Genomic DNA, 13,518 nt, shown 5'->3' with positions numbered 1-13,518 from the left:
ATCATCCCTCTGGTCAAGGCAGTCTCTACATTGTGAGCTGACCGGAAGCTGGGAACTGAAACTAGTCTAAGACTGACAGTCTCATAATGGCCCTGGAACTGAGAAACCACTATTACTGAGGGAAAAAAAACATTTCCCATCTAGAGATAGTTTGTGTGTACAGTACTTTTCACAGGACAGCCCCAGTTCCCTTCTTGGGCAGCTGTCAGGAATTAGACAGAGGAAGGTGGCCAATATATTAAAGTGCTTAACAGCAGGAAGAGAAATGAGGCCCTTACATCCATCTATTGTAAAGTTGCCATTTTAGCATCCTGAGCCTGTGGGTCTTAAATGGGCTCTTCTTAGCTGACTCATGGAAAAGAATGGCAAAAAACAAGCATTGTTAAACTAATTGCTGCTGGAGGGATCCTTGGTGTCTCCCAGGAGCAGATATAAGACATACCTAGCAAAAACACTATCATATATGGAACTTGTTTCTGATAGGCAGCAACCACAGTACACCTGTTCAACCAAGTGAAAAACAGATGTAAGAGGCAGGTAAAAGGCAGTGACACTGCCTCCGGGGAGTTTTCCCCATATTGTTTTTCATTTGCTAAAAGGTGTCCAGGTCCTTCAGCTGTGGGCATTGAATTATAAAGCATACTTGGTGACTAACTTATTTACAGAGACCATGGGGTGTCTATGTCTAGCATGATTTAGCACAAAAGCATTCAGTTCTTTCACTGTTCATGTTTTTCTTTCTAAAGGTGGGGAGCATGAAACACAGACCCAAAGAACATCTGTTTTTGTTTGCTGTCTGCCCAAGTGAAGCGTTTCAGTTCTTCTGAAGCTAGCACCATCCCACTGTCTGCTTGGTAATCCTGAAAACAAAAGAAGGAAGAAACTTAGCGTTAAAAGACTAATTTACAAATAAATCCTGTTCTTAGTGAGTCACATTTCAGGCACTGACTTTCAGTGAGACTTTGGTTCTTAATAAGCAGAGCTTCAAAGTGCCTTCTCCCACTGACCTCACACATGCAACCAACCCAAAGGTGAATTTTTAAACAAAAAGTGTCTCTTATGAATACAGTTGTTTGGTTAACTTAGTTTAATTTTTCCATGGGATCACAACAGCAGAGATAGGGAAACTGATATGGTAAGCCTAAGTGTGAAGCTGAAATACAACTCCTCCCCTAAACCTTTGTAAAGTATGGTCTGAGTCATAGATATGCCCCCATCTACACTAGTGCTAATGCTGCCCGCCTGTAGGACACATAGCTGCACCTTGCTAGGAACCCAGTACTCAGCAAAGTTAGATGTGTGGAGCTGAATTCGGTGCTCTTGCCTATTCTTACTGAGTCACATTTTAGGCATTGATATTCAATGAGACTTAGGTTGTTAAGACTCAGACCCAGTGCCTCCTTCCCACGGATTTTACACACGCGACTCTGAGGTGAAATCCTAGACACTGGAAGCTGCATTATCAGGCTGCTCAGATCTGATAAGACCCTGGTTAGCAACTCCCGCAGCATTTGTTGGCTGTGCTTCTGTGACCGATTGCAGGTCAGGTCATGGAACTCAACTAAGCTGGCCAGTCTGCTGAGGATACACTGCTACTCCTTGTCTTGCGTTCTTCAGCTCTTAGCCTATTACAGCAGCGTTTCTAAAAAAGTCCCCTCTTTTCTAAAAATAGATAATATTGCACTGCGCTAATAAAAATAACTGAATAAAGACCCAGACGCATTTCACTTACGCCAGGTGTCACTTACATCAAATACAAAGGTATTCTTGACTGGAAGTTCTTTAAAAGTCTTCACTCTTTGGGTTGGTTTCATTTTGAACGTATTTATGTATCTATTCAACAAGCAAAAAGAAAGAGTGCATAAGAGAAATAAATAGTTATTTGGTGAAACCTTAGCAAGTGTGCAGTAAAATGGGCAGTCCAGAACAAAGTAAAATAGTGAACTTTTCCAATATTTTAAAAAGAAGAAAGTAATGACAGCTAAATGGTTTGCACATATACAATCCATTGTATAATAAGAGTAATTAGTGAGGCTACATTCCTATGTTCATAAAAGGCCACTGTTTTCCTTCTTCAATGGGTTTTTTAACATATCTCCCTGCCCCACAGTCTATCAGTAGGTTACCTTCTGTTTGACCCTGACCCCAAATTCACTATAGGTCTCAGAAGCCATAACAGCCTCTGCCAAGCCTCATCCACAACTGATACTGTAAAGTTCTGTGGGATTATTTAACCTAGAATTTGTCGCATATTTCAGAGCAAATGAAATTTTGAAATGAAGGCAAGTGTTGATGAGATGGGAGGCACTGGACATCTGCTAGACTGAGGGATTAACAAGAAAGGAGAGAAGCACCAGTTGCCATTTTGAAATCAGGGAAGATGAGAAAAATTAAGGGTGAGGATTATATACAACACCTCCCTCCCACCCCCACCCCCAATGCTTTGAGTCTTTTATTTGAGGCAGGGGAAAGTTTAGGATAATTTTTATTCTTCTAATCCCCTAATCAAAGCTACATTGGAGAAAAACTCTCTTATACCTAGTTGCTGGAATGTCATAAAGTAAGCATTTTAGTATTTCCCACCTTACCTCATATTTTCAGTGCTTTCACAATTTGATATCGGAGCAGATACATCTTCATTCAAAGGAGACTTGGGTGCAGTAGGACTTGAATATGCAAACCCAGTATCTGCAGTAAATATAGCATTTAGGGGAATATAGTCCTTGCCATCCTAAATGCACACAAATATATTAAATTACTACCCAGATAATCCACTCTTTGTGTACAGAGGCATTGTGTACAGAGATATTGGTGAATGTTCTTTATTTCTCTACCTGTTGCACTTTTGCTTCAAGCAGGTCCCCTAATCTTTTAACCAGCTCTGAAAACTTTGGTCTTTCATTGGGATTTCCATGCCAGCAGTCCAACATGATTTGGTAGCTGTAACAATAAAGCAAAAATGAGTATACTCAGTGTTAAAGCTGGGTTTGTTTGTTTTCTTGTTTAGACTAGCAGATCAGTGATATTAATGTTGTAATGGCAGTATCCTAACAGTCGGTTTGTTTATTGTCATTCATGTTAAGTAGTCATAGGATTGCAGGGAATGTCCACTCATGGATTAGAAATTGTCTTCAAGATAGAAAGCGAAAATAGAGTATAAATGGTCAGTTTTCAGAATGGAAAGAAGTAAACCGAAGGGTTGGGACCCATGCTTTTTACCATGTTCATGAATGGACAGGTAGCGGTGGCCAGATTTGCAGATGATACAACATGATTTAAAGTGGTGAAGAACAAGGTGGGCTGTGAGGAACTACAGAAGGATCTGGCACAAGTGAGTGAATGGGCAACTAAATGGCAAATGAAATTCAGTATAGAAAAGTGCAAAGTGATGCACTTGGGCAAAAATATCCCAAACTATACATATACTACGATGGGCTTTACATTAGGTCTTACCACAGAGGAAAGACATCTGGGAGTCATTGTGCACAGTTGGTTAAAAACATCAACCATAAAAAAGGCAAACAAAATGTTAGGGATTATTAAGGGAATTGTAAACAAAACTGAAAGTATCATCATGCCCCTTTATAAATCTGTGGTGCTCCGCACCTTGGATACTATGCTCTTAGTTCTGGGCACCTCAAAAAGGAGGTACAGAGAATGAGGGCAAAGGGCAACAAGGATGATTAGTGGCATGGGTGGATATGAGGAGAGACTGAAGAAGCTAGTCCTATTCAGTTTCGAAAAGAGACACTTGGGGGTGGGGGGTGAGAAGGGTTTACAGAACACTATATGGCAAAGAGAAAGTAAACAGGGATTTATTATTTACTTTGTCTCAATGCAAGAGCTAGGTATCACAAAATGAAACTAGCAGGTAGTAAGGTAAAACTAACAAAGGGAAGTCCTGTTTCATGGTATGTAATTAAAGTGTGGCACTCATTGCCACCAGATGTTGGAGGAGCTGACAGTTTAGCCAGATTTAAAAAGGGATTAGACAAATTCTTGGAAGAAAGGGTCATCAGTAGCTATCGAGCATAGGGGTTAGGGATACAGCCTTTGAATAAGAACTTCTGTGACTTTAAATGCCGAAGGCTGCATATGAGAGAGGAATGGCGGGGAAAAAATCCTGGTCACACCCAGTTCATCTTCCCTTTCAGCATCCACTCTCTGCCTCTGTGTGACACAGGATACTGAGCAAGATAGACCTATGGTCTGACCCAGTAATTGGCAATTTTATGTTATTAAGAGGTAGGCACCTATGAAAGTCCAAAGGGCCTATGTATTTTAACCTGGCCAATACCAGAGACTCTTACTAACAATAAAAGAGGAGGTTTTGAAAAAAAAAAGAATATTTCTGGGAGAACAGATGCTTCCTAAAAGGCAATACAACTCAGGAAGGTTGCAAAATGAGGATAATTAAATTAACAGAGCCTTTTTTTTATTCTTAACAAAAACTTTAAACTATTGTATTAAGCATACATTTAACTGACAATGTCTCATGTAAGGCACCATAAGATGACATATGAATGCTTCACTTCCTTGTATTGGTCAAAGTTTAGTTTTCCTTCCTGCAATAAAATATTTGAAACAACAAAAAAGCTTTTATTAAATGTCATTAGGATAATAAAATGAACTGGTAAATTATACTCCCAGAGATGATTAAGACTGACTTGTATACTTTCAGTCCTCCTTATAACATTTTTTGGTAAGTGTTACTGTGTCTTGTCACTGAGGTCAACAAAATGAGATCTGGACAAGGTACCTAGAAACCATTCAATTTTGCTTAGGGAGGTGAAACTATCCAAGGTCTGTACTTTTCCTAAATGTTTTGTGCAGAAAAGTGCATTCTGATTTCTGTGATTCAGCTGGAGTTGGCACTGCAGATTGATACTTTATCATTTAGAGCTTTGTTTTGTTTTTTAAAGCTTGCATGTTCTGAGACAATATTCATTTATCAGATACAAGCTCAGAGCTTTTGCTTACAAGGTAGATTTAAGAAGCTAAGTGCTCCAGTAGTACTCATCAAGATACCAGTTACCATGTCTATTGAACACATGTATCTTTTTTTGAGATGAAACTGGGGAACCAGATTCCTTAGATATCCAATTCTTCAGACTGGTAGCAGGGTACTTCTAGGGCAGGTACTGAATGCAATTTGCCATTGTTTGACCAGGTTGGTAGCCTATAAAAAAGTTTGCAGTGTTAATGCAACTCTTGGTGGATTGTTCTCTGCTTGGTTGGCATAACCAGAGGTGACCCGAGCAGGGTGCAGGGCCCAGGGTAAATCAACCCATGAGGGACCCCACCCCCCGCTCCAATCCCGGACCCGCAGAAGCTGCCACCACCATCAACAGTGACAGTGGCGGTGGATGTGGGGAGCAAGCAGCTGGATATGGAGCCACTGCTCCACCCAGCTCTGCACCACCACTGCTCTGCCCAGCTCCATGAGGTCCGCCAAAACACAGGGCCTGGGGCAGTTGCCCCAATTCGCACCCCCTTAGGGATGGCCCTGGACATAACTGATGAAAGACTCTAACATGGAGGTCAAAGACCAAGTAGGCCTAGAGACGGAACTTCCTTTCATCTTCTCTTGTTACTGCCATAAAGGGATGAGCCCACATCAGCAAAGCAGTTGTGGGGGACTTTTGTTCTGTTACAACCAAAGTTAATAAAATGATAACACCGTGCACTGGTGTGATGCTTATCAAGTGTATAGTTAAATCTGGGTGTGTCTACACAAGATGCTAACTGCACACTAGCACTTCGCAGCACAAACAGTGATAATACATTACTGAGCAGTATTATTAGGCTATTGCACAGTAGCATTACTAAAAAGACATTCACCTGTGCTACTGCTCAGTAACTCCAATAACTGACCATTCATTTAGTACTTGATTATACAATATTATCTATTTAAATTAAATGTGCAGTAACCACTGTGCGTTAATGAATGTGTACACATGCCATCTGGGCAGGAATGAATAAAATTATTCCTGTTCTTTCTAGCAGTTCCTTTTGAAGGCTGTACGCTGAGCTGAAAATCCGTTTGTCTCTTGAAAATGTAAGTTAGCCTTGTCCAGAAAAAAAAGATGAATTCAGTGATACTGACCTTGCATTTCTAATGCTTATGGCCTTTCTTTGCAACTTTATACTCCTCCTTCAAGCTATAAACAACACATTTGAAGAACACACTTGATAGTGTTTGGACTTAGAAGGCTGACAGCCAACTCAGGAAAGGTGCTGTGGGCTTGGGTCCGTGTTAATCGTTTGAATAATATTGCAAGTATCACCAAATTGTTTTCAAACTCATACAGTGAAAAAGCTGGGGAAGTCTCTATTTGGGGTAAGACCGTAAGAAGAAGCTAACAACCATTTAAAAAGTGAGAGCACTTTGGTTTTTAACTCAGAGAACACTTTTTTTGGTGACTTAGACATTATCCAGTCTCCTAGGCAGCCTGACAGTGTAAATGCAAATATCAAATATTTATCTCCTATACAAAAAAAGCCTTACATTTCTGTTGTTGCATATTGTGGGGCACGCATTCTTGTGCCTTCTTTCAGTTTGCTGCAGAAGTCCTCATCTATTTGGACACCTGGGTAAGGGGAAGCACCTAAAGACAGCATTATGAAAATATAATAATCAGTACTTGGACCGAGGTAGTTGCAGTTATGATTCATACATGCACCGCAGACAAAATTTAGTTCTAGCATTATATCACTGGAAACAGAAACAAGAGCCAGGATCCTGTAATGCCAAATGTTATCAGTGCCTGTAATCAGTCCAAATTACAGACACTTAGTACCCTCCAGGATCAAGAGAATGAATAATACTTTTTTTTCTTTTCAGGTCTATCTAAGATTACTCATTCCATTTTAAAAGTTTTTCTTTATAGCTATGGCTAATTGCAGACATTAAACCCTCCCCGTTATCTCCACCCCCAAAATGGCACTTTACTTTTAACCTCAGTGCGCTCCTGCACCGAGCCCAGCACATGTCCAAAAGAAGTATGGCGTTAGTTGGACCCAGCTCGCCCAGTATCTGTTTAGATTGGGCACTCTAGTGGGGCTTCTTTTAGCACTTTTATCTAATAGCTGATTGTATCAGCTATTAAAGTGCCAAAAGGTGCTACTGAAGTGCCCTATCTATACAGATGTTGCAGAGCCAGGTTGTGTACTGCTGCTTCTAGTAAAACATGTTTGTTTGTTTGTTTGTTTTAACATCTGCAAGCAGCCTAAGAGAGCTTAAAAACTTTGTAAATGAAAGCAGAAATTCTCAAAGAATCACCTGCCTCCAAGAGGTGGAGCTTTATGAAAAACAGTAAATACTGCCATAAGACCATTGGAGTTGGCAGCACTGCTAGTGGCATGTATTCAAACTAATAGAAGATAACTTGTCTGAGTCATTTTGGGATACTCTTTCATCTTCTGTTCTACTCCTGTATTAGACCGTGTTGGGTCCAATTAAAATTCTTCTCTTATGATTAATTTTTGGTCCCTTTCACAAGCATCTTTTTTTTTTCTTAAGTTCAAAATGCAGGATACAAAGAAGTAGCTTACTTCAGGATTTAATTTCAGATTCTATGTGTAATTCATGCTGCAGTGACTGTTTTGGTGTTTATGTGTCTGCAGTTTCCAGTGATTAGTGTAAGTTGGAAGGAGCTATGAATAGTGGAGGGCTGGCATTGTGTCACTCAAGGGCTATTGTGGCTGGTAGTTTTTTCAGAGACTGGATAGAGAGAGTGTCTGTCATCATACATTTAAGAATATCTTAACATGTTCTGAGAAACTAAGGCGGGGGGGTCGTTGGCATGTTTTCAGCTAGAATTTTTTGTTGTTCCCACAGGAAAACTGAAAAGTTTGGGAGGCAAAAGCTGGTACTCCTTACAGTCTAAATCATGTAGCACCTAGTGCAATTGGTTATATAATTCCCAATGACTTCAGTGGAAGCAGGATTATGCCCTAGAAGGATATTAGATATGCAGCCAAGATGCGGTCTCTCAGCCCTAACTTCTCAAAAATTGTCTCAGGCTCCTGTGCAACCATTCTCTTTAAGTGCAGGTGGTAGAGTGGGCCCTGAACTTTATTTTCCAGGTCAAAACCTTTTAGCCTTATGAACAGGTTGCACGCCAAGCAGCAGTCTTTAGAGCTGTATTGAAAAGTCAATGTTTTAAAGACAATTATTTACTTTCTTGTCATGTCTTGAGTCTTGGATTCTGTTTCCCTTTCAAAAACCACCAGAAACTAACCTGGCTGTGTTGTAGTGAGTAGAGCTTGTATAAATGGACAAGATCCCAAAAAGCTGTTAGATGCCTAAAGTACAAGTTAGGTGGAATTTAGAGGCCTATGTCCGAGTGAATAATGCCAGCCCTTCACGCAACCCCTGCCTAACCTCTTACAGACTCACATGTATCTATGGACTTACAGGCACCTGCATTTTGGCCAATTAATTTATTCAGACTATAGCATTATAGTGAGACATGGGTTTGAACTTCTTCAGGCTGAAGCGGAACCTAGAAACCAGGCCTCCCACTTCCTGCATAAATGCTTTCATCACTAGGCTAATAGAAAATGCAGGGCCATACCAGTTGTCTATACAGGGAACTTAAATGTCCAAGTCTGGTTTGGGAATGCCACTCATAGATGCAGGTGCCTAAAAGTTGGGTATGCTGATTTGGAGCATCTTGTGCATTTTGAGTACCTTTGTGGGTTTGGGGCCATGGCTCTAATAAGAGAAAGATGGAGACTCCAATATTTGGTCCTGGGGGAAGAGCTCAGATAGATTTTTGTTACCTTTTTGTAATTTTTAACTTGAAACCAAAATTGTATCACTTATTGGAGCTCTTACAAAGCATTTCACTTTTCAATTTGCCCTGAAGATGTATATAAATGCATGTGCACAGACATAAATCATGCAGCCCTAATGCAGTAAAGGGATGATCCAAAATTTAATGAAAACCATGGGCATCTTGTCACTGATTAGTTGGTCTTTGGGTCAGGCCCTAACTAGTCCCCCTGTTGATTTACATTTACTTAGTATACATTAGTCATACCCAAAGAGAATATTTCCCACAACAGTACTCCATAAGACCACACATCGCTTTTTGTATTGTAGATTTTATCAAATATGGATTCTGGAGCCATCCACTTGAGGGGAAGTCGTGCCTGGAACAAAATAGATAAGTCCTACAATCATTTTCAGGAAAGTGATTCTCTTACTTTGTTCAGCACTGCTGAGGCTTCACTTGGAGTATTGTGTCCAGTTTTGTGACCTGCACTTCAAGAAATATGTGCACAGATTGGAAAGCACAGAACAACAAAAATGATCGAAAGCCTGGGAAACATGACTTATTATTTGCTTATATTTACATAAAACTACAGGATCATTATAGAATAGTAGGGCTGGAAGAGCAGGCTGAAAGAACTAATATAATTTAGTTCAGAGAAGAGAAGCTTGAAGGGGGATTTGATAACACTCTTCAAATATCTGAAGCATGGTTACATGGATGAACATGACTTGCTTGGGAGGGATCAACATGGCTTTGTCAAAGGGAAATAATAACTCACCAACATACCACAGTCCAATAAGAATGTCAGTAAACAGGTGGATTGGAGCGATCCAGTTGACATAGTATATTTAATCTTCCAAAAAGCCTCTGACAAGGTCCCCCAACATATGCTCTTAACTACATTAGGTAGTCATGGGATTAAAGTGAATGTCCACTCATGGATTAAAAATTGGTTCCAGATAGAAAGCAAAGAGTGAGTCTAAATGGTCAGTTTTCAGGATGGAAAGAAATAAACAGCAGAGTCCCCCAGGGATCTGGCTTGGAATCCATACTGTTTAACATATTCATAAATGAACTGGAGAAGTAGGTGAGTAGCAAGGTGGTCAAATTTGTGGATAACAAAATTATTCAAAATGATGAAGACTAAGGTGGGCTGTGATGAACTAGAGAAGGATCTGGCACTATTGAGTAAATGGGCAACTAAATGGCAGGTGAAATTTAGTGTAGAAAAGTGCAAAGAGATGTACCCAGGCATAAATAACCCAAACTATACATGATGGTGGGCTTTACATTAGGTCTTACTACTGAGGAAAGACATCTGGGAGTCACTAGGGACGGTTTGCTAAAAACATCAACTCAGTGTTCAGCAGCCATTAAGAAGGCAAACAAAATGTTATGGGTTATTAAGAAGAGATTTGTAAACAAAACTGTAAGTATCATTATGCCTCTTTATAAACCCATGGTGCATCCACACCTTGAATACTATGCCCAGTTGTGGTCCCTTTAGGTAGATTCAGAAAGGGATTGGACAAATGCTTGGAGGAAAAGGGGTCATCATTAGCTATTGAGCATGGGAGTTTGTGGTACAGCCTCTGAATTCGAACTTTCTTGACTTTAAATGATGGAGGCTGCAAGTGAGAAGAATAGTGGAAAAAAATTCTGGTCAGACCTAGTTCACTCTCCCTTTCAGCATCTACTCTCTGCCCCTGCGTGTCAAGATACCAGGCAAGATGGACCTATGGTCTGACCCAGTAAGTACCAATTCTTATGTTCTTATGAAGGATGGAGATAAATTATTCTGTGGCCATAGGGGACAGAACAAGAAGCAATGGTCTTAAATTGCAGCAAGGTAAATTTGGGTTGGATACTAGGAAGAGCTTTCTCATTAAAAGGGCACTAAGCACTGGAACTGGCTACCCAGAGTAGCTGTGGAATCTCCATCCGTAAGAGCCAGTTACATTAACTGGGATAAATAAACTGTCATGGTTTAATCAGAGATGATTCTGTCTTAAGCAGGGGATTAGATTAGAAGATCTTCCTCCTGAGATCCTGTCCAGCCCTACTATTCTTTAATGATTCTATAGTTTTATATAAATATAAGCAAATAATGAACTTTGAAACATGGTTTTACTATAATTTCTTAATTTATAGAAAACCAACTAAAACATTGTCTTAATTATTTTGTGAGGGGAAAAAACATTTGTTTTTCCAGTTTTTTCCCCCCCAATCATATGCAATGTAAAAGAATTCAAACATGAAACTACCTGGCTTTTAAATAGGAGAACTTTTCAGTAATCCAAAGAGTAATTCCTAGCCTGGGTATAGTACTCTAGGTTTTTTAAGCAATTTATGAATGTTTATTACTCCTATGGGCCAGTCTCACCAAATTCTGTGAAATTCAATGTACACAGGCCCAGTTTGCCCTCACAGCTTTCACTGCAAGGTTAGGTATTTTATTACCATCACTTTACAGGAGGCATGAGTGGGGGGTATATTGGAAAGAGGGACAGGAAGGCCAATAATTTTGTCCTCATTTGCTGAAGCCGCCAAATGGACATGTGCTCCTACAGGACAGGACAGGTCTCCTATAGGAAGGCACTGCCCCAGGAAGGGAGAACTAGCTGCACTGGGATTTTTGCCTTATCTCTAGGAAAAACTATCTACATTCCCAATAGGAGGGTTGGTTAGACTTATTCCTGAAGCAACTCCAAACTCAGTGAAATTATTCTGACGTGCTAGAAGCAGAATTTCACCCTAGGTATGAGCACAGAGGGACACAGACCTCTTTTGGCATGAATGAGTGTTTTCAAGAAAGCAGCTCAGTGTTAACTAGTTTACTGAGCAGGTCTAGCCAAGAAACAAATATCACTATAAACAATTAAGGTACCTGAACTGTAAAATGATTAGCATTTCCAAGCCTTGTTTCTGAAAATGTAAGCGTGCATACAGCGCATAGGGATTTCTTGTCTTCACATAAAATCCATGATAACTGTTAGGTCTTTTTAAGTTCAAGGAATGGAAACACTTACAGAATGTTTTAGGGAACAGTTTAAAATGATATGTTATAAAGAACTGCACAAATAAAAGCAATGTTGACTTACATCTCCTTTTCTCACATAATCAGGGTTCTTATAAATATCTCTTGCGAGGCCAAAATCACAGATCTTCACCACATTGTTCTCAGATAAAAGGATGTTCCTGGCTGCTAGATCACGATGAATACACTATAATAAAACAATTTCACAATAAAACAGCATTTCCTTAGTACAATCCCAAATATCCTGAATGTCTTCTATATCCTTTTTTAATTATTACTATTTGAAAGTTCAATTTAATATTTTGTTAGGGAAGCTGACTAACAGTTACATGAAGTTTCTGTAAACAATGTGTAGCTCTTTACAAACAAACTTTTCTATGGACCAAATAGTGCATAAGTCTTTAATCTGTTTAGCATAACCAGGGGAAGTGTTACATGGTTTGGATTTCCATAGTTATTGTATCTTAATTCATTCAGAGTCCAACTAACGCCCTACCTCTTTTGGATATGTGCTGGGCTCGGTGCAGGAATGCACTGAGATTAAAAGTTACTATATCTTAATTCATTCAGAGGATTTTTTTTTTAGCTTCACCCACCACCGTCCACCTTAATTCTGTGTTTATAGTATGAAGACTTGAATAAACACATACTTATATTTAGAATATCAAGAGGAAAGCTGTTCTTCCTTTGGGACATTTACCAAGGGAAGGTGTCACTTAAAATTCAGACATCATTTCACCTCTGCTGAATCTGGATCTTCTGGAGGGCAAAATACAGGAGTGTAAAACTGACCTTTCTGGATGACAAGAACTCCATGCCTCTCGCCACCTGAAAACTGTAGGAAATCAGATCTTCCATTGTAAGGGGCAATTTGTAAAACTCTTCAGACTCTGGAAACAATTTAGCACATATTAAGTTAATAAGTTTGGGACTGGTTTCTTTTTTCCCCTCTGCTTGTGTTAGCCCAGTAAGTTCACTTTTAATAGAACAGTGCTGGGAGGTCAACCTCTATCGCCAACAACAAAAATAGTGTTGGTTTTATACCCTGTGCTCTATGCACCGTTGTGTTTTTCCCCCAAGATAAGAAGCAGTCAGAAGAAACAATCACACATTTTCCTGTCAGATTCAGTAACCCTGTAAATAATCTTTTTATAAATCTTCTAGCCTTTGGACGTGACCCTATGAGTGTCTCCCACGGATGTTTATTAGGGTGATAAATGAAAAAAAAATTCAAAGATGCAAATCATATTGTAAAAATATCTCAGACTGCATAGGAACAGGAAGGAATCAATACCTACCCTCATCATCCTCTTCCACATCACTCAGACTTTTATCTTCCTGAAAGCCAGAGCTTGCTAAGCTCTCACTGCTGGTGACAATAGCCAGCCTTTGTTTTTCACCTTCCACCAGTTCAGTATTCTTTTTTTCTTTCATCTGATCCACTTGCAATGATGCATCCTTTGAGCAAATAGAGAGCAAGAGATTCTGTGTCCGAGTAACAGAGACTGAATAGTGCAACTGGGAGGGGGGAAGAGGGGAAAACTGGGAGGGCAAGGACTACCCAGAATGAAACTTTCTCATCTGTGCTACGTACAAATGACGTTTCCCTCATCCTTGCATGGCTCTGATGCTCCCATTGGCAAGCACCTAGCCGCCCACTTTAGTTGGTAGTAGGACTATTCACTTGATTAAAAGATG

General features: G+C 39.9%; 1 protein-coding gene across 2 annotated transcripts in view; it reads right to left on the bottom strand.

Annotated features, from left to right (window-relative positions):
• Positions 1-13,518, bottom strand: part of FLT1 (fms related receptor tyrosine kinase 1) — a 155,907-nt gene that overhangs the window by 7,885 nt on the left and 134,504 nt on the right. For both annotated transcript variants that reach the window (XM_090028283.1, XM_090028293.1), the window contains exons 21-29: positions 13,119-13,278; positions 12,613-12,710; positions 11,885-12,007; positions 9,048-9,159; positions 6,509-6,608; positions 2,835-2,940; positions 2,589-2,731; positions 1,749-1,833; positions 769-860 (exon numbers count right to left, since the gene is read on the bottom strand). In XM_090028283.1, coding sequence (XP_089884409.1) covers positions 769-860; positions 1,749-1,833; positions 2,589-2,731; positions 2,835-2,940; positions 6,509-6,608; positions 9,048-9,159; positions 11,885-12,007; positions 12,613-12,710; positions 13,119-13,278 — 1,019 coding nt within the window. The remainder of the gene's footprint in view (positions 1-768; positions 861-1,748; positions 1,834-2,588; positions 2,732-2,834; positions 2,941-6,508; positions 6,609-9,047; positions 9,160-11,884; positions 12,008-12,612; positions 12,711-13,118; positions 13,279-13,518) is intronic.

Source organism: Crocodylus siamensis, chromosome 1 (genome assembly GCF_052110815.1).
Source record: "Crocodylus siamensis isolate JL-2025a chromosome 1, ASM5211081v1, whole genome shotgun sequence".
Lineage (NCBI taxonomy): Eukaryota > Metazoa > Chordata > Crocodylia > Crocodylidae > Crocodylus > Crocodylus siamensis.
Note: the sequence above shows the minus strand (reverse complement) of the source record. Positions and strands in the feature narration are given on the sequence as shown.